Source organism: Epinephelus fuscoguttatus, linkage group LG11 (genome assembly GCF_011397635.1).
Source record: "Epinephelus fuscoguttatus linkage group LG11, E.fuscoguttatus.final_Chr_v1".
Lineage (NCBI taxonomy): Eukaryota > Metazoa > Chordata > Actinopteri > Perciformes > Serranidae > Epinephelus > Epinephelus fuscoguttatus.
In genome coordinates this window covers 23,607,122-23,632,864 of record NC_064762.1, presented here as the reverse complement: position 1 = coordinate 23,632,864, position 25,743 = coordinate 23,607,122, and the positions used below count along the sequence as shown (strand labels likewise).

General features: G+C 38.4%; 2 protein-coding genes across 6 annotated transcripts in view; one reads left to right on the top strand and one right to left on the bottom strand.

Moving 5' to 3' along the window:
• The window catches only part of LOC125897621 (disks large-associated protein 2), a 127,892-nt gene that overhangs the window by 17,374 nt on the left and 84,775 nt on the right, over positions 1–25,743 (bottom strand). For 2 of the 5 annotated variants that reach the window (XM_049591039.1, XM_049591042.1), the window contains exons 5-8: positions 24,886–25,105; positions 16,116–16,160; positions 11,087–11,143; positions 2,285–2,643 (exon numbers count right to left, since the gene is read on the bottom strand). In XM_049591039.1, the coding sequence (XP_049446996.1) occupies positions 2,285–2,643; positions 11,087–11,143; positions 16,116–16,160; positions 24,886–25,105 (681 nt within the window). Of the gene's footprint in view, positions 1–2,284; positions 2,644–11,086; positions 11,144–16,115; positions 16,161–18,064; positions 21,360–24,885; positions 25,106–25,743 lie in introns of those variants that run through there. The other 3 variants (XM_049591040.1, XM_049591041.1, XM_049591043.1) reach the window with 3 other exon arrangements.
• The window catches only part of LOC125897622 (cytospin-A-like), a 120,663-nt gene continuing 103,967 nt past the window's right edge, over positions 9,048–25,743 (top strand). Inside the window, exons 1-2 of the mRNA XM_049591046.1 lie at positions 9,048–10,709; positions 10,981–11,185. The gene's annotated coding sequence lies outside the window, so the exon portion shown is untranslated. The remainder of the gene's footprint in view (positions 10,710–10,980; positions 11,186–25,743) is intronic.

Sequence of the window (25,743 nt, the reverse complement as noted above, 5' to 3'; positions counted from 1 at the left end):
GAATGATTCTACTGACCTATAACAGCACATAGCATATATTTTTACTTTTGTTCATAAATTGACTGGTCAAAGGTCGGGGCGCTGACAGCATGTGATCTGATGACCTAAAGTTAACCTGCTCTGGAGAAGGTTAGCTGTTCAGCATAAGTTACCACAGAGATTTATCCCAGTAAAAATAGAACCAGCTTCACAGTACTGAAGACCCAAAGTTAACCCTGAAGTTACCTCGCTAACTCCAAATCCTGCTTCGTAGTACTGGCCTCTGAAGGTTTAGGAAAAAGATGATGGTTTGGGTTAAACTTAACTGCACTTAAGCAATTACAATTACTTACATTTTTTCTGTGTTGTTTTATCATATTGTGATAACACTGGTGATTTACACCCCTAGTGTTCGGGAAGTACTGAGCATATGACTAGATACAGGGTTCCTACACATTTGGGATTTCAAAATTCCATACTTTTCCATACCCTAATTTCCAGACTTCTCAGTGTTTTTTTTTTGTTTTGTTTTGTTTTTTTTAGAGAATATGCGACATCTGAGTAAATATATCAGTGTATCATATTTCACATCATATTTAATTATTCTTAATAGGCGATTGTAGCCAAGTACCATAATGGCACGCAAATAAAAACTCAGGTAAGTTAAATGTCTGGGCTGAGGCAAAAAGGTTGGGACTCTGGGTGCAAGCGATCAGGCTGTGTGTGTGAATTGGGAATCCTTGGCCAACCAGTATTTATATACGGTATTGTCAAGCCATCCATCCAAAAACTTGCATCTACCCATTGTGAACCACGTGAAACTCGTCTTCTTGTCGAAGGTGCAGTGTTGGAGTGAAACTTGATACCTGGGGGGCTGGAGGAGGTCATGGGGAAACGGACTGGACATACCACTTGTCAATCAGGTAAAAGGGGCGATGTGTTTTCTGAGACGTTTGCTCTCACACAATCTGTGCTTGGCCCGGCATAAAACACGATCTGGATTGATTAAATTATTTTTGGAAATACCTAATTTTCTATTTTAGAAAACAGTATTTTAGAACAGTGGTAAAGGTCTGGAAACGTAAATATTTTTCCATACTTTATTTTTCATTTTCCATACTTTTTAATACCTGGAAATTGATCAAATTTATTTCCATACTTTTCCATACTTTCCATACTTGCGTAGGAACCCTGTAGATAAATGAGGCATGGATCATTCAGATATTTTGATGCAGTTTTGCTGTTGTGAAAAACACAAACCCTGTTTTATTCCAGTTCATCAAGATTTATCTCTGTTTTTGGATTCTTCACTCGCAGTGGAGGCATGCCAGAAAGACAAAGTTTTCTTCATGAATTCATGAGGTGAGTAATTGGTTTACTAATACTTATTTTGTGGGTGAGGTACTTCTTTGAGAAAACTGAAAATAGAATCATCAGCTAGCTGGAACTCTGGGTTACTGCAGGTACTGTGTCCACTCTGAACAGTTCAATTTGCAAGAGGACCGTCAATTCTTTTGGACACCATGGCCAGCACTGCCCACAAGAGACATCTGTGGGCAGCATGCAGGAACAACATGGTCCACACAGACAGCCATCTCCAAAATTGGGGCAAACAACTGAGAACATTTGCCTTGAGGAGATGCAGCTACCTAAGCTGGTTGGACAGTTAGCACACAAGGCAGAATCCTTATCTTGCAGTGGAGCTACGAGCTCAGGTATTGGCTCTATAGTATCAGCCAGCTCAAGAAGAACTTAACAGGTTAAACACCAAGGTCACGAACTATAACAAAGACAGTAAGAGAGCTCCTCATTTTACTCTTCATTTCTGCTGCCTTTGAATAAGCCCTGTTCCTGTAATACAGCCTGATACTTGTAAAGGTCAACAAGCCTGCAAACCCTTGTAGAGCACTTCACACAGATCGGTACATTTGGGAACTTGTAATACTAAAAAAATGACAAGATTAACCAATTTGCACATGTAGCTGTATTGCCGGTTCAACACTTTGAAGTCTGCCTGGGGATGTGGACAGAAGTAAATCTTCAATGAAGGAACCTAATCCTCTTGTCATGTAATAATCCAATGGTGCAATGATTACAATGCAACTCAAACAACCACTTACTTACTTACTCTTTGGGAATAAAAAAGGTGTGTTTGGTTGATTTAAAAGTGATTTTACTGAGAACCCTGAGACGTTTGACTGGAGGACAGCTCTCATCCGTAGTAACACTCTGAATATCAAAATGAAGGGGTCATCCTTTCAGCCAGGACTGGAAAGAAGAAGACGGTTGTCAGTTATGTTGTTACCTGTATCCCAATAGAGGAACGTGGGGTTTTGAGGTACTCCTCGGCCTTGGACACCAGCACTGCTTTGTCGCATGTCTGGACAGAGGTGTGGCTGCCCAAGGATGCATGCCTCTTGCCTGCTGCTGACTCCATTGCCATGGTGACCGCCTTGGTGCTGTCCAGGCTGTCCATGGAGCTGTAGATGGGACGGCCAAGGCTATCCGTGGTCCACAGACCGCCCCGTGGATGCCTGCCCTCCTGGTAGGCATCTTGGGTGGACTCTGTACTGCTCTGGGCTGTCACAGAGATAAGAGGCTTGGTGGTGGTGCGCGGGGGCACAGGAGGTGGAGTCTTCTTGTAACTGGGAGGATATGATACCGCTGGATAGCACAAGCAGGATGAGAGGACGAGGACAAGGCAAGACAAGGGTAGAGGATAAAATAAAACGTGAGCATGAAAAATGTGGCCAAAAGCTGACAAGGGCCAAGTGCTGCAGTTCACCTGTATCACACAGTGTGTGATAGAAGAGCGTCATAGCATGATGAGAGATTAGCCAGGGCACTTTAGCGCTCAAAGCGAAGGAAAATGTCAGTAAGGTGAAAAGCAACAGCAGCTTTGTAACATGTCTGTGTTTATTGGGGAGGTGCAATGAAGGATTATGGGAAAGATTTGCTTTTTTAAGTGCAAATGAGATTCTGATGGTAATCCATCCAGATGGACCTCACAGCAGAGTTGGAAATGGACCAACTTCACTTGCTGAATATCTTTTTTTAAGGCTATGATAAAACACTGACTTAATCTTTATCCTTATTTTTACATTGTTCAGATAATGGAAAAACAGTTGACACTCTAGTAAATGTCTTAAAAACATATATTGAATTTGTAATGCAAGATTTCAAGTTGGGTGCCTATATTATTTAATGCACAACACAAGAATGAATTGAACTGGCAATGAACTGGATAAATCTTGTCGGTTTTTTACTATCAAATTATGAAACATTACCAAACCTCTTAAATGATGAGAGGAACTATGAGCAGAGCTTGTACAGTAATCTGGATACTTAGGTGCTTGAAACTCAGTGAGCTCAGATACCATAAATCCATCTGCAGATGTCAGCTTGACTCAAAGCCGTAGCAAGAGTCGACATTTGGGGGGACCAAATCTGCTGGGGAGTCTTGCCACCCCCGGAAAAAAAAACATGCAAAAAAAAATTGACGTTACTTGAATACACCTGTGAGCACCATCGTTGGTCGCTGGGTGAATGTATGGCTATTAGCCAACACTGATAATCGTTGATTGACTAGCACTCACAAATCGGCCACATTCCATTCAATGCGATTATTGTCACTATCTTATAGTGGGGGCATGTGTCCACCCCCAAACATATATTATAATTAATTTCTTGCTTTGACTGACATGAGATTTATTTTTGAAAATTTTTTGACTGTTTTATTCTGATGTTAATCCTCTATGGACCTGATGCTACTTCTTTGCTTTTTTTTTTATTTTTGCCATTTTTTATAATGTTGATTTTTTTTATTGATTTTTTCCCCCAACATCTTGTCTCTTTAAACTAGTTAAGATGAATTTAGGAGAAAATGAAAAATATTTCTGTTTTAAGAGATTGCTCCATAAATTTAAAGAAAACAGCATCCATTCATTAATATCTGGCTGGCAAAAAAAGTTTAATTAAATGTTTAAAATAAGATTATTATAAAATTATAAAAAAACAACTGTTTTTGTTAACTACAATAAATATAAAAACTAGACTTTTTTTTTAAAAAAAAAGAAAGAAAAGTAATTGAAACAATATATTATAGCCTACTTAGACAAATAATTAAAATAAAATAAAAATATACAGACACAACCAGCATGAGAAGGCACTGGCTGGATATGTTATACAATACAGCAAGATTGTTTTAATTTAAACACATGTTGTATCCTGACGTAAACAGGTGCAGGTAAAGCCCCACGCACACAAACACACACACAATCCCACAAACCACTTTGGATTACAGGTAATTAAGTGCAATAAGAAATAAGAAACCACAGGGAACTCTGTTAAGCTAAATCCAGTCACAGACTTGACTTCCTTCCAACTTGAAGGGGCTGCAGTTCTGCAAGACACAGTGGGTGGATACCAAAATGAAAAGAGCACGGTGACTCAGGCAGTACGCAACGCCACATGTTCTATTTTTACACTTTCTACCCATTTGACTTCGTTTCAGAACTGAAAATGTTACAGATAGCTCAGTACCAGATACAAATTCAATGGCATAAATGTCTGCGTTTCCTACCACCATTATCTGTGTTTCTTCTGGTTGCCTTGCATCCATTTGCCAATACAACACATTAAAGTTCCCTAATTAGATTTTTGTCATGATTATCGTGTGTAGGACAACCATAAAGATAACAGAATAGTACAAAACAATAGTATATTTTCCATGCCCATAGCTAACACATGCTCATTTTTCAATCATTTGACAAATAAATTGGCATTACCTTGTTTTAAATCAGATAATCTGATCATAAAATTGTAGTAGTAGCCAAAATTAAATTATATGAACCATAAGTTAAACTCATTTGCTCCTAATCTTTTGTATCTAACTTGCTTTTTTCCTGGAAACTGACATCCTATTTAAAGATACTTCCCCTAAGTTGATTTTTTTTTTTTTTTTTTTTTTACATATACAGTGTATATTAATTCCAATGCTTTCTATAAAGCGTGGCTGAGTTTCTTATGCTGGCAGTCCAAATGAAAGTGATGTACTGAGTTTCTTGTAGACTCTAGAGAAATGAAACACTGTAGATGTTACCTGCTCCAAATACAAAACCTATTATCTTCTATTATCAGCTAATGTGTTGATGAAAATGTCACAAACAGCAAGGTTTCTCCCCTTGACAGTGCGACTGTGCGCGGTAAATACTGTCTGATTACAACCAATGAGTCAGGAGATGTAATTAGGGTCTCTAACATTCAACTTCATAGTGGGAATATGTTAAGTTAGAGACAAACAAACAGACAAACAACTCCAGTCACATAACCTCTTTTGCAGAAGTAATGAATGTGACTGTATTCCCTCAGTAGCGTAATGATAAAGACTTCAAATTAATCTATCATAAAGTTGAGTCAGCACTACACTTTTTTAAATCTGATGTTCATTCATATACTTTATGCTTGCCTAAATGGATTGACATTTGCAAACACATTTGTTGCCTTATACGCCTACATTTATGTGCTGGGCATAATTACACAATTATTTGCTTGGGTTAATGTTGTTTAGTGAAGACATTTAATTTGTTGACTCCTCCCGGGTTGTCATATCACCACATAATAGGCTTCTGAGAGAATTGCCCCACTCAATCAGAAAAAGAGAAAAATCAGCATGTGTTGCAATAACACTAATTGAACACCAGGTGTCCCCCTATAGACTGTACATAGTCCATTTAAGGAGCTACATGGGTATTACTGGATTATGCCAATGGATTAAGATTCACTAGTTCACTAGTAGAGTGATTTTTTAGTGTCCACATATCTGTGTCAGTTGTGTTTTAACATCGTTATATTTAGTTTACCTCCTTTAAAGATTTTAAATCCCTGACTTCACACTGAACCTGCTAGAAGCGCTTGAATAATCAACTGAACATAAAGTGTACACTACAAAGTTTACTGAAGTTGATATGAGTGATTGTTGAATGTTTACTCAAGTACCACACTGAAGTACAGTTTCAGGCACAGTGCTCGTACTTGAGTTCTACCATTTTTGCACTTTACTAGATTTCAGAGAGAAATATTGTACTTTATACTCTATTTCTATGTGTATTAAAGGGACAGGTCACCCCAAAATCAAAAACAGATATTTTATCAGTTACTTTTAGTGCTATTTATCAGTCTAGATCATTTTGATGTGAGTTGCTGAGTGTCGGAGATATTGGCCATAGAGATGTCTGCCTTCACTAAAATATACATAAGTAAAATATACCTATATACATAATAAAAATATGTTTGAAAAAGTCAACAGCAATGTCTCTTTACAGAAATCATGTCCCAAGCAGTTACTGAAGATAATCCACAGACCTTATTGTGAGCAGTTTCACGCAGGAGCTATTTTCTTCCTATCAAACTACACTCGCCAACCGAATCACTGTGCTGGTCATCCATAATCTGTCCCACTAAGAGGGCGTACACATGCTGGGATTTTTGTGCCTTTATATTAATTGTTTTCTATGTAGATGCACAGCAGGTGTGCTCAAATGCCGAAGCAATGCCGAACGCGTTCCCAAGTGCCCATTTTTCAGGGTGCGATTGATGCGCTTTGAGATCAACGGAGTTCAACTTTTGGAATGCAGCAGCACGCACCGCATGTCATGTAATGAGGAACAACCAATCACAGCCGACAGATATCTTTCCCTTCTTCCGAAAATATCAGTCTGTGATAAATATGGAAAAGTTGATCATGTTAGTGCAGGGCTGCCAAAGCTTTACATCTGTCCCACGGACGATAGGCCTACACACTTATAAACAGTGAATGGAAGAAGAACAGCTCTAAACTTGTTGAGGTTGATTATAGGGACCAGACGCAACCTGCCATTGCACTCTTGAAAGCTGGCACAAAAAAGGCACTAAAGCGCCTGAACTCGCCTTTTCCTTGCAGTTTAAGACACGACATGTGTACGGCCCCTAAAGGAAAAAGAGATTTCAAGACTTTCACTGAGCTAGCTATCATAGCAGCTCAGTTGAGGGGGCCGCAATGAAGTTTACATCTCTTGTCTATGAATAGATAGCCGCTTCCTTCTGTGCAGTGACAGAGGTCATGATTCTGGGTCATGATTACTGGAAAGAGACATTGCAGTTTTTCAAATGTATGCTTTGCTACTTTGAGCACCACAATCTGAGTGCCATCTAGTTCCATTATATCTGAGAGAAGGCAGACAACTCTACAGTCGATATCTCCAACACTCAGCAACTCACACCAAAACAATCTAGACTAGCACTACAGGTAAGAGGAAGAATATGTATTTTTGATCTGGGGGGTGAACTGGGGGTAATCACTTTAACACTACTGGAACAAAAAGTAGTGGGTATGGGGTTTACATATTTGGGTCAAGGCAATTATTATAAAATTACTTTTTTTTTTTTTTTTTACCTTAAAACATTGTGATAATCAGCATCATTTCCTTGGAATCAAAGTTCAAGGTCACTGTCTATATTCAATATTTTGAACTAACATTTTTTTTTTAAAAATCATTCAAGGAATTCAATGTAAAAAGGAAGAAAATCTGCAACTGGCACTGACAGTATAGAATCAATAATCGATGCAGCCATGCAGGCCTAGGACCTGTCCCTCTTCACCTACATGTAAGGCCCACAGTAATAGCAAATGCTTTACAATGTTCAGCATTCACTAGGAACCCTTGAACACAATGAATCACCAACTGAGAAGATGTTGAAAAGGCAAGTTCAGGGAAAGTGTTTAAATCAACATAGTAAATTCATAGGGCTAATGTACAGCAGGGTTTTCTTTAATATACTACAGCTTCAGTTGAAAGTTTGGCTAATATAGTTCAGGGAAGCATACTGTCCTTTGTGTAGGCAGTTGTGCCTGGCAGTGTTTGAGTTTGATTGTTTGGCTTAGCACTGCTGCACCGGGCAGTTCAGTAAACAGACCCACACACTGGAGGTGCAGCCAAGACTAAATGGACCTGAATGTCATGCTAAAAAATTGTGTTTCTGCTCTTCTTAAATGTTTCGGTAGTGTTACAAGTAAACAGTGAGGACCCTGGTAGTTTCTGCCTTCAAAACAGGCATTTTGACACATTATCACTCCTCTGCAGCTCAGAGGCAAGGACATGGATCTGCTTCACAACAGAAATTAAGGAACCTACCAACAAATTATCCTCATGCAATCTTCTCCCTGTCCTCGCTGTCTATTCAATCTAGTTACTTTCTGTGGCCATTTCTAACTTCATTGGCTCTCACAGTGGTTCAACAGTGTGCATGACACAAGGCTTTCAGAGCATTTGGGGAGCAGCAGGCTACTGCATAAACCCTTAGGCTGAAGTAATTCAACCATTGATGGTTTGACACGAAACCTATCTATTAATCATTAAAGCTGTATATCAAGTACTATGGTCTAAAACTCTTGTGTGTAGGCTATTATTCTGTTTTGGACCGCTGGTTGGAAAAAAACAAGACATTTGAAAATGTCACCTTGGGCTCTGGGAACTTGTGATTGGCTATTTATAACAATTTCCTGGCATTCTATACAATAAAATGATTTGAATCAATTACTGAAAAAAATCTTGTCAGATTTATCGATGATCAACAATAAAATCCTTTATTTCATTATTATTATTAACAAGTTTAGAAAGTAGGGGAAGGGGCCAGACTTCACTGGTGAGTAGTGGAGATCACGGTGACTTTTTTACACAGAGATGCGCTATAATGCCACTACGAAGTCCCTCCTCCATCCTGCCTTTGCATTTTTATACAGATGACGGCAGTATCATGCCGCTCTAGTGGGTGATTTAAGACAGCATGCCAGTATCGCGGAAGCAAAAGACATGCAACACAACATAGGTCTCTATTGTGACATGTAACACGCACTGGCAGTGCTTTAAACAGTGACGATTTCAATTACAAGGCAATAACAATCATTTACCTTCTCTGTTATATGGCGGCTGATCTCGTTGCTTGAAGGGTAAGGAGCTCCTGGACCTCATTTTTTTCCCAACAAGCAGACATTTTCAGCCGCTGTACTTCTTCTTTCTGTTAGCTGCTTACTGCTATCAGCTACTTTTTAAATCTCCCATGGTGGATCGCATGCATAACACAACGTCAAAACACCACACCCATGCTACCCATGACACTATCCTGCCGGCTGTTTCATTGATACGGTTATCATTTTGGCGCTGCTACTAACTCCGTTCCTGAATGAATATTCCAACAAAGGCTTATCACTATTTTCTGAATATTAGCTAACTTACTTACATCACTTACTGACGGAGTCGCTCAATCTGAAGTAAACTTGCTCATTTGAGGAGGATTCTGATTTGTAAACTGTTCACATAATGTTGGTCTGTATATTTATGGATCTTCGGCCACCAGTCACATATGTAAGCGAAAATGAGGTGTTGTTCTCTGACTGTCAGCACGGTATTACACCAACGATGTACAGCGAGCTAAGGCATAGGTTACAGCGTAGGCTCTACGTCGACATGAAGCCTACGCTGTAGCTACGGCGTCGATTCAGCAGTAGTATAAATTCGCATTAACGCCTCGCTTCCACTTATGTAACGTTATGTGACTGGTGCCTGTAGATCTGTAAATGTATAGATGATGCCTCTAGTGTCCAACGCAAGGAAGTGTATTTCCTTATGGATGAATAGAAACCCCATAGAAAGTACCTGCAGCAATGGGGAAGAATAATTAGTAGTTTAGAATATACACTTGGAACATTACCGGGACAAAAACAGAACTTGCCAGGTACATGGCGTGTTTTGTGAAATATTTAATCAAAAAGATGTATGAATGGCTGAACGAGTCATAATTACAATCTGACAGTATATAATGTATAACCATATTTTAACAGAGTACTTACTCAAATTTAAAATGTTTTAAAACTAGATAAACGAGTCCTTTTTAATCATACAAACTCACTTCACAATTAACACAGGCGACTGAACTGAAGGAAATAGCTTGTTAGGTAGTTAGCACCCTATTAGCTAGCTAGCTAACACGTAGCACACTGTCATATCCACCGCAGAAGTTCAATTTTTTAACCTACTCGCGGCAATTTCCGGACCGAAATATTAAAGAGGAGAGGAGTTTCGCAGGTACATCGGATTCCACGGATATTCGCATAGGAATGAATGGACTTCCCAGTGTCTCGTCCTGTAAACATAGGTAGTGGAAACGCAGCGTATATACACACAGCTTCCGGCGGTCTCTGACGTTTCTTTACGTACCGTCTGGCGCTCGTGACCAGCTCGAGCGTCGAGTCAACGGCAGCAGACAACAACACAACAACTGCCACGGTAATGGCAGCAAATAACAGAAGCTTTTATTGGCTCTAACATTGGGAAATGTCAGTGTTTTGATCATGATATGGACAGAAAAGTGCGGTTGGAGTGGTTTTAAAACTATCTTATCAACGTTTGACTAATGTTTTTAACCGTTAGCTTATTTTGTAACAGTGGAGATAATATCAGTGTTTACACCCAGCTTGTAAGAAGGAAACTATGGAGCATTGCTGCCGATATGGTTTTAAAGTTTATTTACGGTTTCGATAGCTTTTTTGAAGGTTTGGCTAGCTAACCTAGCATTGGTGTTAATTTCTTACGTACATTAACTGCGCATGGATTCAACGAAGAACAGGAAGGCTAGCTACAACTGCCGTTATCCACGAGCTTTTCAGAGTCACCGTTAAAGCCAACCAACAGAGGGTGAGTGTTTGATTTTCACAACTTACAGAAGGTTTTTGGACCAGCTCTTTGACTTAATATTTTTAAGAAGACAATATAAATAGTAAAATGAGACAAAAAAAAAACTAAATAAAAAAACCCCCCAAAAAACAGGAGCAATTTATGTTAACAGCCTTTGCATGTTAGCCTATTTAAGCTGTATCTGTAACTTCAACCCAGTTATTATCAGGAAGAGATTCACTTTCTTTCTGTCCTCCTCTATTTATTTATTTCTGTCTGTCTCTCTTTCTAGCCGGACTCCCTCCTCCACCCATGAATGTATGACTGCAACTGAAAGTAGTTTGCAAAGATAAGTGCTAGTATGGAGGAAAAGAGAAGAGATGGAGACGGACTGGTACCTGGAGGTGGCTGAGCGCGGTCCACACTGCAGGAAGTAGGGAGACGAAACTGAATCCCTGCAAGGAGCAAGCAACACCAGTTAGAAAGGACATATGCAGGTATCGAACACACTAATGCACACCTAGAGTGAATCATCTTTCTATACCTACCACAACTAACTCCAAGGGGGTCTAAAGCTAATTGAAAATATTTATAGGAGGTTTTGTCTTTGCCTATTCAGTGGTTAAGTCAGTTAGTAGCAGGCTGGAGAGAGAGAAACACAGATGTGCTCAGTTTACAGTTTTAGAAATGGGTCACATCAATGTTTTTCCCTTGATGTTGAATGCACTTAGAGAAAGTGCATTGCATTAGTGTAACAAACTGTAACACTCCGTCACTGCGTAAAGAAAAAGGGGGGAAATGCTAATATCTGAGTATGATATCTGAATATCTTACTATCCCGCATTTGCTGTGTTTCTGTCTCAAAGTGCAGATATTCTAATCACTGACAAAACTTGCAACTTCATTGGCAATGCTCATTGGCAACAATTCTCCAGGAGGTGCCTCAACCTTGTTTAAGTGTCAAATTACAAAACTAATTGACAAGGACAATTGAATACGTATTTGTCTAGACTTTGTACTTGTTCCCTTTTGCTTCAGTTGTCACTGCCAGTATTGTCCAAACACATATAATGGCATCATAAAACCCACAAAGGAATCACAATAGAATTAACTAAGTGGCAAAAGATGATCCAAAATGGACCAAATTGGAGCACAACATGGAAATCAGCTATATTGTTTAAGCAAATATAAAGTCTAAAGCCTTTGAAGAATCATTTTTTGCCAAGGTTGTTGGGAATTTTGCCCATCTGCATTGCCATAATATGTTGACCGTGTATCATTATGTAAAGATCAATCCTTATCAGGCATGAGATAACATGCATCATCTAAATGTGAAAACACAAATACATCTTATCTTATTATACATATAAGACACAGAGCAGACATCATTTAAACATAAATATGAAAATCAAGTCAGATTTTAAAAATAAGGATTTAATACATATAATTTAAATCTTTCCAATTAACGGCGTTAAATAGTGAAATTATTATTTTTTCCAGTGTTTGGATATCATGTAAAGAAATATTCAATATTCAAGTATTAAACTTGGTTTATTAGCAGTACAGTGTGTCTCCTGAGAGAGGCACAGAACATTGCGTTTTTGGAGTATAGGGCCAAAAAAATGTCATGTACAGATAAAGACTCAGAAGAATAGACACAGACAATAATTATAATCAACTACTGAATTAGCCACTCCACAACTGACGGAAAATGCCACAAACATGAGCTTGAATTAGAAAATTTCAGTCTCTGTCAAATGGCATTTTTGTAGCTCTAACATAAATGAGGTTTAGACAGTAGGGAAACAAAGAAAATCAGACAAAATGTGCTGAGAGACCCAGACAAAGAACATGTTTTTTAAACTGAAAAGCAAGACAGTCTATCAGTTTTTTTCTCTATCTCTTTTTTTTTTTTTTTTTTTTTTAACTTTTGGACTGCCTCTGGTGATGCATCAATATATTGTATTGAAAAGTGATGCATGCTGTACTGCAGCATGTGGAGTTTCACTTTTCACATTCCCATTTTTCAAATCTGATACTGAATGGGTATGACCACCCCACTTGTACTTATAGCCAGTTTTACTGCATTTAATTCCCTTTATATTTGCTTGAATGAGCTTAAGCCATACTTTACATAAAGTACAAATACACAGCTGCACCTAAAATATAATTATAATCATAGCTAATAACTGGAAATTAAATTATAATCACTTATTGTGTTCACACTTTGTCATTTGAACACAATATGTGCAGCTGTGATTCCAGATTGATAATGTAGTTACAAAAAAAAAAATATTGTATTACATGGACTTGATGTAAAGTGTGACTTAATATCATTTCATAATAGTTTTGGTGCAGAGAATATGAAACAGACCTTCTCTCGCGCTTTTTCAACAAGGCCCCTCTCAAACCTTTTGCTCCTTTGTGGTCAAGACTTAAATTTCAGAAAACTCGTTGCAAAAGTTCTGACTGCGTCTCCTCCCCGTCCGAATCCCTCCATTTGTGCCAGAGGCTGTTCTTGCCATAGTTGTGGACTCAGATTGGCAAAGAGGCTGGGGAGATGCTGTTCTTACTCAGGTGGTGGCTTAATGACGTGCAATGACTGATGAGCTGCGTACATGAGCATGGGGGCTGAAGATGTAACAAAGTGAATGTGAAGTCTCTTGGGTTTTAATGTAACACTATGTTTTGTTTGACTGTCTAGCTTCCCTCAAAGTAAGCAGGGGTACAGATTTGTTTTTTCTTTTTTTCTGATTTATCATTGTAGTCTAAAGCCTAATATTCACGCCAATAACTTTATGTAGTCGCAATATAATAATGAGTTCTCTCTTTAACAATTAGTTCTACCAGCTGCCAGTACAGTTGAAAGCATTGCGTCTACTTTACATAATTGCATTGTAGCCTACTCTAATTGTTTTCATGAAGCCAATGTGCATGTGTTTATGGCAAGACACATCACAGCATCCTTAAAAATAACTGAAAAAGTACATTTGATAATGACTGTAGATGTCACTTTGCATTCATAAAAGTGTCTTTTCAGTGATAGACTCCAGGATTAAATGCAAGTGAAGTCTTACTTGTGCACTGAAATAATCTAAATTTGTCTTTTCTTTTGAAAGTTTTTTTCTGCTCACCTGAATGACTTTTCTTTGGTGTGCATAAAAAGACGCATATTGCCAAAGGCAAAATAAATCACTGTGTTCAGCTAAAAGAACACTGTGCTTTGCAAGAAAGAGCATTGACTACGGGGAATTTATTGTTTTTTTATGAATGTTACTTTACCTGACCCAACCACTGTGGAGATATTTCCTCAGCCCTAGGATTGAGCTCGAATATGGCACTGGTGGTTAGCAATGTTGGATGAGTGGATGGATCCATAAGCTGATGAATGGATGGATGGATGAATTGACATAGGACAACTAGCAGGACTTGGGGGTGTGTATAGGTCAGTAATTCCAGCTGAATCTGCTGGATTTACAAAATTTAAAAAGTAAGTTTGTGTAGCCCTTTTTTTCAAGAGCCGTACAATAAAACAAGCATGTTGTTCATAGCCACATACATATATACATACAGTGGTGATGCCCCCATGGATGCAAGGTGGATTAACCTTTTATGTATGATAGGTCACAACAAACCAATACAAATCAATGGTCCGAAAAACAGACTCTCTCTTCTTTGCCTTTGCCCCGGTAGCGAGGTAATGGATAGCGACCCAAATAAATCCGCCAAAAAAATTAACATTTTCCAGCCCTCACAGATTAAAAAAAAAAAAAAGGAAAAAGTTAGGTTGACAAGATAAGTTTGTCATGAATGTGGCACTAGAGGAAAAACTGAAGAGCTGTTTAAATTTAACAAAGATTTGCCCTCTTGAAGAACTGAATATGGTGACCAAATTTTACTCTTAACTGGAATATTTTGTGTTTGCAAAGATGACTTTTTGTTCTAAGAGTGGTACTAGTATAACACCCTGTAATATGTAAACAGTACATTCAACTGCACATGCACATGTGCTCAGGAAATTTCAAGCATATGTGCCCTTTTGGCCTGATGGCCATGGGTTTACCAACAATGTAAGGATTCATCCTTTGAGGATCTGAATCAGTATGTTCTTTGAACCAAAGTGTTGGACAGAAAAAACAACTGACAGACCATCAGATATCACCATTTATGAGCTCTGCTGCTAGTGGGGTCATTAAAATGGGTTTGCTGTAGTACAGCAATGGCAGCTGAATATAAACTTTGTTAACAAATCAGAACATTTCAAATAAGTTTAAATAAGTTGTTAGCCCACACAATGAAGGTATGGTAGTTTGTGAGACAATTGTTAGTTTAAGATAAGCTTTGTAAAACCCCTCATGGAACCAATAACAACTGCCATATATGATGCTGTACCTACCCAACATATCTGACTACAAGTATAATACTATACTTTACGTGCAGTATTATGTACGATTTTGTGTAGACAGCATAATAATAAATAATGCTTTTCAATTACTTCAGTATGCCAAAATGTGCAATCTGTAACCATGTAATAATTTTGAATATTAAATCCATCACCCACCACCTTCAAAATTAAGTCTGAGGACTGATGGTATTTGTCCTTCACTCAAGGCTTATGTTAGAGGAATGAGCTGAATTAAAAATGCCATTAATGTCAAAATCACAACTACTGAAAACAACTGAGATGAATACAGATCTGAAAAGGTCTTCAACAACTGCGGTTTGTCTACGATTGATGATATATCTGAAAGCGGCATTGATTTGTGCTGGTTTGTAGAACAAAGCTGTTATGTTAGTCATAACCTGCCTTGCTGCATGCCAGGATATTTGAAATAAGGACACACTAATGTGTGCTGATTTTATTCCCCTCTGTTCACTTAAAGAAAATGTATACAATGGTTAAAGCAAGAGGGTGAATCACTACCAATACCAATGAATTTGAACAGAACAGTAATATTAAATCATAACAAATAAAAACAAACCAAATAAATAATTTTATGGACTTTGTAAAAGGCTTCATGCATATCTCAGTTTAAGTATGTTCCAGTTGTGCAGAAGGGATTTTCAATGGAACGGATATTCTTGTGTCTCACTCTGTTCAAATGCAGTAGATACTGTATAAGAAATGCCAGTGTGCTAACACAAGGCCAACATGTGGGACAGTAGTCAACTGATTTCTTAGTTCAGTTCTTTCGGTTTGATGAATTCATTATCCAGTACTGGTACGTAATCTCGTAAATTCCACTGGATTCAATGTGGAAACAGATGAAAAACATTTAAATGTATTATACATACTTTGTGAGTATGACAGCATTTTCAACTTATGATATATCTTATTTTAGTGGAAAATGTTAATGAGTCAGACAAAATGTATGAAAAACTGTATTAACAACATATAAAAAAAGATATAATAAAGCGGTTCCCTACCAGACCTACCGTACTCTCTACGCCCCCCAGCTAAGCTACGGGCGCCTAAAATGGGGGAAAACAGGAAAATAAAACGAACAAACAAAAAGAAAAAGGTGATAGCTTAGTAGAAAAGCAATGCAAATTGAGAGGGTCAAAGTAAAAGACACTGTGTCTGGCCCATGCTGTGTATTTGCGGTGTGTTTAAGTGTGCAGATACTAACTATGGACACAAAATATACTACTTATGCTTTAAGTTAGTTTCATCTTTGGATGCCATTGTAAAGCTATGACCCCCATTTTTCCATTTAAATTACCATGAACATAAACATGATAAACATTTTAATCCATTGTTTTATATCAATTTATGAAAAATACATAAGGCCAATAAAAGTTGAAAATGAAAATTCACAAGAAACACCACAATAAGCAAAACAAAAAGAAAACAAAAATATCACATACTGGTTTCATTCTTTGAACAAAATAAGCATAAGCTAACAAATGCAGGCTAAACTATGGTGTTCAAAAGGTGCTTAATAACTTTGACAAAGTCTGATTCACTAAACAATGCAGTCTGAGATCCCTGAAAATTGCAACATGATTGATGCAAAACAGAGCAGTATGTTTTCTCCACGAAACCTTGAATAAATGCAGGAAGAGAACATAGGGGTAGAAAAGGATTTATATTCAAGCAGTGTTACAGGTTCAGGTGAGATCAGATTCCATCCAAAAACCTTTGTCCTAATAGCTGAATGTCACAGAGTTGGCACAGTTGTTGCATCAGATCTCTGGATGAACAAAATGTAAACAAAAACTCATGGGGTAATTGACTACATACTGTAACATAGAAGATAGACATTTCTTACAAATAATTATATATTTCATTACACAAAATATGGTTGCATGGTTAAAAAATAATTGTAAATACCCTTTGTCTTTTTCCTCTTTAGTCTTTGTTAAATGTACATCTTTCATGTATATATTTTTTTAAAATAATACTTAGATCAGTGTCTGTATTTTTGCTACATTTCAACTTGTTTTAAGGGAAGGGTCATTTCTTTGGGCTAAATGGTGAAATGATAATGACACACTTGATTAAACTTATTTATAGCGTGGGTGAGTTCCTTGGGATCAGTCAATGACCAGTTTGCAGTTCAACTGGATATAAATTTAGAAGAATGTTAAGCATTTGTACAGCATTTCCAATTATATTGTCACAGGCTTTGTTTTCTAATTTTGCTGTAGTCCGTAAATAAATTGACAATGCGTGATGCACTTACGATTGTTCGTTTCTTTTGTTCATGATGTCACAAAGCACACGGATGCTACCACTAAGCAGGAATTTCAAGAATCTCACCAACAAACTCTTTGATTCTAGTATACATATAAGCTAAAATGGGAGAAATGTGAATGAATCAACTGTCTGTCTGCCAGGAAACACTGTGGCTCATGCAAAAACAACTCAATAAAATAAATCTTTTTAAAATTAAAAAAAAAAGAAAAAGAGCCACCACTATTTTCTGAAAACATCATTCCGTTTGCGGCATTGATGACTTGCATGAAAGCTAAACATAAACACCTAATATCTAGAACTGCAAATATTTAGATGATGTAAAAATACAACAAAGAACAAACAACTTGCATAGAATGAATGAATGTAGTTTGGAGACATCACGATTGGCCAGTCTTCAGCACCTTTAAATTAGTTTGCATTCCCCAAACAATGGGAAAAGATGTAAGTAAGGAATGCCACTGCAATCCCCTCTTACTCATTCAAAAAGCAAAAATATGAATACAAGCCTTTCCAAAGTTTTTTTTCATATATACTGTATATATATATATATATATATATCATATAATAAAATGGTTATAGGCTAAATGTTGTCACAGTCATATGCCTTTCGCTGAAATCATTTATGATTTATGCTAACCCAGCCTTTGGCTGGTCTGTGATGAAAAACTCAAAATTGGGTTTGTTTGGGTTTATAACAACAATAAATAGGTTATAAGTTTTGAAAATTAATGTTCTGTATTGCAAATAGTGTAGAATGGCAACAATACATTTGAACTTATTTCTTACCTATTATTCGTTGTACCAAAACCTCAAAACCTCAAGTTATGAGTTATGAAGTTGCTGCCATAAATTACTAGCAAAACATGTTTTAATATAGTGTTCCTCTGTAACACATATATTAGATTATCAAGGCAAATGAGTCATGTAGCTAGGCTTTTAAGCTCAGGTTTAATGAGTTACCGTAACAGGTGTGTGGGGCAGAGCTATTGCAGTAACTCGAAAGGAAATGTCTTCCCTTTTTTTCTTCTGTGGCTTCAACTTTAGTTTTGTTCTTACCTCTTATACAACCTTTGTATAAATATCATCTTTTCAAAATGCCACTTTTTCTGCAAGTATTGTCTTTTGGCCGTGCAAAGGGGGAAGAAGATCCACTCTCTTTATAAAGTGAGAGATGATGCCTCTCCTTTATTTAAGTCCTTTTGAAAGGTTCACATTTCAGTCAGGGGTCTGATACATACAGGCTTCCCATGGTCCTGTGCTGCAGTGATCGTCCAAAGATAAGTGCTGTCAAGTTTGGAGATGTTTGTTGCTGGCCTCAGTTCCATGGGCCACAGTATTACAGTAACTTTGGTACGCCATGTAGATACAGTGTGACAATGGACCAGATGAGTGGTTGAGGGGAATGCCAGTGGCTAATGAGCAAATATTATTTTATGAGTAACAGACAAAATGAGCAATTGGCCAAATATAGCAGATGATTGAGGGCTCCCACCCATTAAGGTTTGACAGGAGCCCAGCTAAGCCATCACTAGTGAGGCGGTGTTAGTACATTCAGTGGTACTATACTGCACCTCTGGGGACATGTCAGAGGTAGAGGCCCTCAGTGGCTCTGATTGTCTACTTATAGGGACCAATGTTTCTCTGTTATCTTTCAGCAGTGATGAACCACCCCAGCATGAAAAAGTCCACCATTACTAGAAAAATGTGGCATTTAAAAAAGGTGAATATGGTAGAATTTAATCAGAATCTCTTAACGTAATTTACCAAAACAGTTTCAACTCAGTATTTGTCAAACCTTTTCCATTTAAAAAAGAAAAAGAAAGGATAGATAAGATACCTAGCCAAACATTTAAGAACCTCCAGTCACCACTGCACGAAAAACAATAGTTGAAACACTGGTATGAACTACCAACTTCCTTATGAGGTGCACAAACAGCTGGAGGATGAACATGGTGAAATAAATGAAGACAGACCTTGAAGACTGAAAAAAGTGCTGTGTTTGGTTTAGAACCACAATTACTACTATACCCCGCTCAGCGCTGTCAGAAATGAGTATGTTTATAACTGCAAACAGTACAAGTATTGAATATAAGTTTCTCTATGTACAAAATGATACATTTATATACATATACAGAGTTTGAACATGAATGCAGTTTGTGCAAGAATGAACTAAAGCCGATACATTCATACTTCCCGTTCACTGCGAACCTCCCTTACCATTTTCTCTCCACATGCTGTCAGACTTAAAAGTCAGTAACAAATGGTTCGTCGTAAACAATTTTAGCCAGGGACGAAGTCCACAAAGCCTTGAGACAGTGTCATCCATACAGTATTCCAGAGGATTAAGCTTTCACAAATTTTATTCTAAGTTTTTGTCAGCGCTATCTGCTGTTTGTCATATTTTTACAGTTACTTCTCCATGCGCTGTGGTTCACCAGTTCGCCATTGAGAAAACTTGTAGGTTGGAAATTTTCAAAATGCCCATTTCAACTGGAACTGGCTACAAAATGGATGAAGGCCATGGCAAAGGAATGCTTTGATTAGAATAACTAAAAAGTAAATTATATATCAATATATTCATAAATAATGTATTTATCTTTAATGCATTCATTAAAAAACTAGGGTTTATAAAGTTATTCACAGTATTTTTTCAGTATACTCAGGTGCTTAAGAGAATGTTTCTACAGGAAGAGAAACTGGAATGAACATGAGCTATTCATTTGCAGAAACAGACCAACATATGCCTCACCTCACAATGGCTGAGTATTAGGATTTATCATTAAATGACCCTCAGGTTTCCAATCATATTTACTTGAATTGACTTTTACTCTGAAGGTTGGGCATTTAAGACAGCGGAGGGAAGATGATGCTGCACTTGTTGGCACTTGAGGATCTGAACATCAGCCACATTCTCTCTCACATTCTTTGTCACCTCATTCTGTAAAACAAAGTCATTCTCTTTTATTCCATGGCTAAGCAAGACACTTGTTAAAAGATTGCTTGAACAACATTGTAACCTGTTCAAGAGATGACAGACTCTGTGTCTGCATAGAGTAAAGGGACATCTACCAACATCTCAGCCCTGCAGTTCCTGGTAAATATCGGGTTTTTGCCCTGGCTTTCTCATCTCATTTTACAGAATGCGCAGAATGGGAATGATTAGAATGACATAGACAGATATGACATGGGCCCACTGGTGTACTTCCTGCTCCACAGTTCTAGACTAGCGCTTCTGTGACCACCTGTGTGGCCAACTGTGTCTGGCTGCTTTTGGGGCTTTTGCTTTTTGTTGATCTCCCATGGGAAATCCTCTATTGGAAGTGGGCTGGCAGGACTGCCTGACCCCTCTGGCGTGCTCTCAGGGGTTCCCTCTATAATCTCAATCCGGGGTGGGTCCATCAAATCCATAATGCTGAAGGGTGCTGGCTCTGGTTGGCACATCACTGACTTGTCCTCTGTATTTTGTCGGATGGACCAACTTGAGCCTGCTTGGATTCCTATGGACACTCTGTCGTCTGTTTGTGTGGTGCTGTCACTGCAAGGCTCCCGGCACAAAGTCCACATGTTGTAGCACTGAGTAAAGTTGAAGAAGTTACTGTTGAAAGTCTTCAATTCCCCACAGACATCTCTACGCAACTCTGCCAGTTCATAGCGCATTGCTGAGATTTCATCCTTCCACTGCATGTTGAAGGCAGCAACCATGTTAGCAGATTCTTTAAAGGCCTGAATGGCCTGAGGGACCGGCGGCTCTGAGGCTACAGGTGAGGCAGAGGGGACCCTGTATGAAGGCGGGGATGCCGGTGGGACAGAGATGGCTGTTACAGTGGAGCTAGTACTGTGCTGGCTGCGAGCAGCAGCAGTCTCTCTCTCCAGCCTCTCCAGCTCCACATATGCAGAGGAGCTAGCACCGTCATCATCCTCTATCATGTCTTCACATAGTAAAGAGGTCCCATCCACAACATCATATCCCTCTGGAAGAAAAATTTGAATATGCAAACAGAAGGACATTCAAAGTGAAAGGAACAGCTGGAGTGCAATTTGATTTGGCTTCTTTACTAGAAAACAAACACATATCTATGGAAAACATACAGTATGTGAGTGGCAGGTAACTCCAAAGACACACAGGATCAAACCCAGTTATTTCCCGTTTAGTTCCAAAGATTCAAGTGTTTTATCAGGGATGAACATCCACCATTGACTTGTGTGCTGTTCAAATGCGACTAACAGAGTTGAACCAGAGTTGTAAAAAACCAAGAGGTAACTGAGTAGTGTCATAAAATCACAAAATTACAAGTGTGAAGAAACTCACTGTCCATTTTTTTAGCACTATTGAAGTATATTGTTGGTGGAATTCATGACATGTTTTTGAAAGTTGCTCATCATCGTTCAAATTTTGGATGAACTTTCTGTGGTGTTCAAGTGTAGCACTATATGGAGAATCCAAAATGGATCAGCTAAATAATAGAGCTCCCTCCTGCCAGAGCCAGTATCAAATATACAGCACCTTTTTTGAAAGACAATGATTGTCATTAAACTCACATACTGTAGGCTTTTCACAATGTTTTTACACTGCCTTCTCAGTCATCTCAAGGCTTCTTTCCATCTTTTCACTGCACAGCACAGCAAAGAGTGGAATTAAACATGAAATACATCAATCATTATCAGATCATGAATCCATTTTCTGAGAACCCTTTTCTCAAAACATATCAAAATGTTTATTTTTGTGCCATTTTGTGCAAAAGAAAAGATGTAAAGGGGGGTAGAAGAATCACAACCCACTGGGTCAAGAAGCAGATATGAACCCTATTGAACATATCAGGTCCAAAGTGGCTGATTAGACCATGTGGAGTAAGTAACCCGGTGAGGGGAGGGGTCACTCCCCCCTTCGGGGCTGCACCAGGGAGAGGCTGCAATCCCACAGTCAAAGACAGCTGACAGACTCAATGCCAAGGGTTAGACTGCCACATGTGGCCTTTTTAAAAGAAGTCAGATTTTCATGAAAAGAAAAACAGATGCTGCTCTCACAAATAATTGGAGACAGTGGCAGTGCGATCACATTCAGTGCTATTTTATGGTTGCCATATGAAAACATTCCGAAAAGTTTGGGAAGTACATCTCTTATACATTTACACTTACAATGTGGTCTAAACACACTTAAAATAGAGACATGGTAAACAACTCACAAAAGCCAGCATCACATTCATCACTTTAATCAATATTCTGAGGTGTCAAGGTTTTAAGAAGAAATCAAAGTGTCTGAGGTTTTGTGAGTTGTTTGGAACCGTGTTTGCTACTTAGGATAACATAATGAGATATTTCTACCAGCTATACATCTATGGATATATAAACTCTATGTATCTATTGTTTTTACTGAGAAGGCAGTGCAAAAACACACATATACATAGATATATGTATGCGTGTCAACATTAAAATACCTGCAACAATCATCACTGATGCCTCCAGTTGTTCATTCCCCCTGGTTATCCTTCAAGAGATGGATGGTCAAATGGAGAGGGGTTTGCTGCTCGTCTGCCCTACGGAGCATCATGGGATCCCTTCCCCACTCAAGGGCCCACTAGCCTCACATGGGGTTTGGTTCATAAGCCGCTTACAATTCAGTTATAAACTAGTACTGAATACTAACATAAAAACATGATTCCAGGAATCAATGTTTTTCTTAGCCAAGGTAGCCTAGATAAGTTACTTTATTCAATTTCAAGGCCACTATTCCCTCAGAACAGTGCAAAGAGTACACCAAAGGAGAAATATAACTTACAGTATGGCTTGACTGGGAGGTGACAGTACTATATAAAATTAATCACCATCCAGGGAACCCTTCTCTGGGTTGCTATAACCTTATCTGACATTGTAATTGATGCATCATGCCAATCTTCAAAATACATCTTCATAACATATTGTACAGTCAACTGCTTGTTTTAGTCCATATAGAGCTGACAGATTTGGAGCAGAGAGTTAAATGAATAGAGTTCAGCAAATAAGACAGTGGGATTGGAGAACACTCCTTTATCCTCAGTACTTCTGTCACATCGAAGAAATCGTAGATGGAAACCCAATTGAAGATGAAAGGATTCCAAAAACAAAAGTCCAGATTGCACAAGAAAACAAAACCCACAAAATGAGAAAAAGTGCAAATGTCTCCAATATTAAATTGACAGAAAAGTGTACAAAAACAATGAAAATCCAGGTCATAATATTTAAAAATGCACGCAATTAAAGAAAAATGTTTCAATAGGGTTCATAGCTTTACTCTTGCAGGTAAACACCAAATGCACTTAGTGAGGGAGTTACTGCAAAGACTCTGCTTGCACAAAGAACCTGAAATGCTTAATTTTATATTGCTCGCACTGTGTCGCACAAAACCTTGAAATCTTTGCATTTTGTATTAAAAATGCAGCATGTAGGACAAATAAATATTTGTGACCATAGACAAAATGTGCTGTTTTCAGAACATGTTGCGTCTTGGTCCACTGTCATATTTTAATTGTAGCTGAAAAATAAATTCTGACCAATGTAAGCGAAGTTTGCTAAATTGGCAACTTGCAGTTGAAGACAACAGTGATTCGGAAGCTTTAGGAGTTCCTGTAATAAACTATACATACAGTTCATTAGTTATTTTGACTGAGATCAATGCTCAAAAGCTTGAGTTTCATGCAACACAATACAACAATACTGCAAATAGTCGAAAGTTGTATTTCTCAAACTCATATATACCATCACTGTACAGTTCCTTTGTGCAACCAGCACGTGTGAGTGCACGTGTTCTAGTCTCTAGAGGTTGTTGACTTACCTTAAATTGGTTACAAGATTGTTTTTTTTGTTTGTAATTTTATGAGGTCAGTGACCAGGTCAGTTACAAAGCATATTGCTAATGTGTTGGTGCAACAGAGCAGGGGGAGGACAGGCGGAAGGCTTGTCCGTTGTATCCTCTCAACACAAATAAGTCAACAACCTACCGCTCCCCTACCCCCTGGCCCGTTTTTGTCTTCATCCCTCCCTAAGTAACTCACAGGCTTTGCACAACACATATATAACACCACAGTTTAACATGCTTAGGGTAGGGCCTGTTCCTCATAGGCATGCCATGTAATGTGGCTGTGCTGTGTTGTAAATATTGTGTACCGTGAGCGTGTGTTGCCATCTCAGTGTTGATGCGACCCCCCAGACCTTATCCTAGTCTACAGCTTGGCAACACCACAAGTGACCAACTAGAAGCTTGTCTAATGATGCATGAATCGTGCAAAGTAACACACAAGCAGATCCATCTAAACAATCGGGAGTATGCAGAGGCAAAAACAAACACACGCACACCATAGCTTCCAAAAAAAAAAAATAACTTGGATCATTCAGCCCGGCATCTCTGAAGCTCAAGGGTTCCCCACTGTACATATGTAGGTATGTCAAGTTTGTGCGCATGTATAGGATGTATGAGGATATGTAGTCTAAGCCCTCTCTCATTTAGGGGGGGGATTGTTTTACCTGTTGTGGATCTGAGAGTTGAAGTGACAGTGGAGGATGTCATTGAAGGCAAGCAGTCGTCATCTTGGGAATAACCAGCCTGAATTGCACGGAGGTAACTGTGGCTTCGAGTGCGGAACGAACCAGGCAGGTCCAAGGCTTCCATGGCCTGGGATTCTACTTCACTAAAAACGGACTCGCAAACTGACTCAAACTGGCCATTGATCTCAGTCTCACTCACCTGAGAGACAAAAACAGGAATAGCAGTCCTTAATTTTTCCTCTTCCTTTCTCTTTCTCACTTTGATTCTTCCCCTTTGCACAGCAAATATGAAGGAGTGTTAGCGTAAGGAAATGCCACTGTCATTCCGACCTTAAACTGAATAAATGTCAAGATCAAATGAAAAAAAGGCAGATGACAACAGAAAACAATCAGAAAAATATTCAGTTTGGGTCATAAAACATTCCATTCACCACACATCCCCAAACTAAGATGTACTCTACAGTATACTGTATGTCACTACATGTAAAACACTGCAGTCTCAGTTCTTTGTCTTGAAGCTTTAACAAGTCTCTTACAAATACTCTAAGTTGTTCTAGCTGATACAAGATGAATTCATGTTCTACCCTGTCATGTCTTCTTCTGTCCTCTGTCTACATCATCATGCTGTTTCATATTACTAGGTTTCACTTTCATGTAAGACCTTTTTCTAGTATCATTTAACTGTGTTAGCACCAGCAGGAGTAAGCTAACTGCGCAGCCTTTCTAAATCTCTCCTCCTCTTGGATGGTTTCTTGCTGTGTCACAAGTCTTCACATCAACCTTGTCTTGTGCCACCATGGAGGTCCAAAACAGACTTGCAAAATTAATCTAACTGTT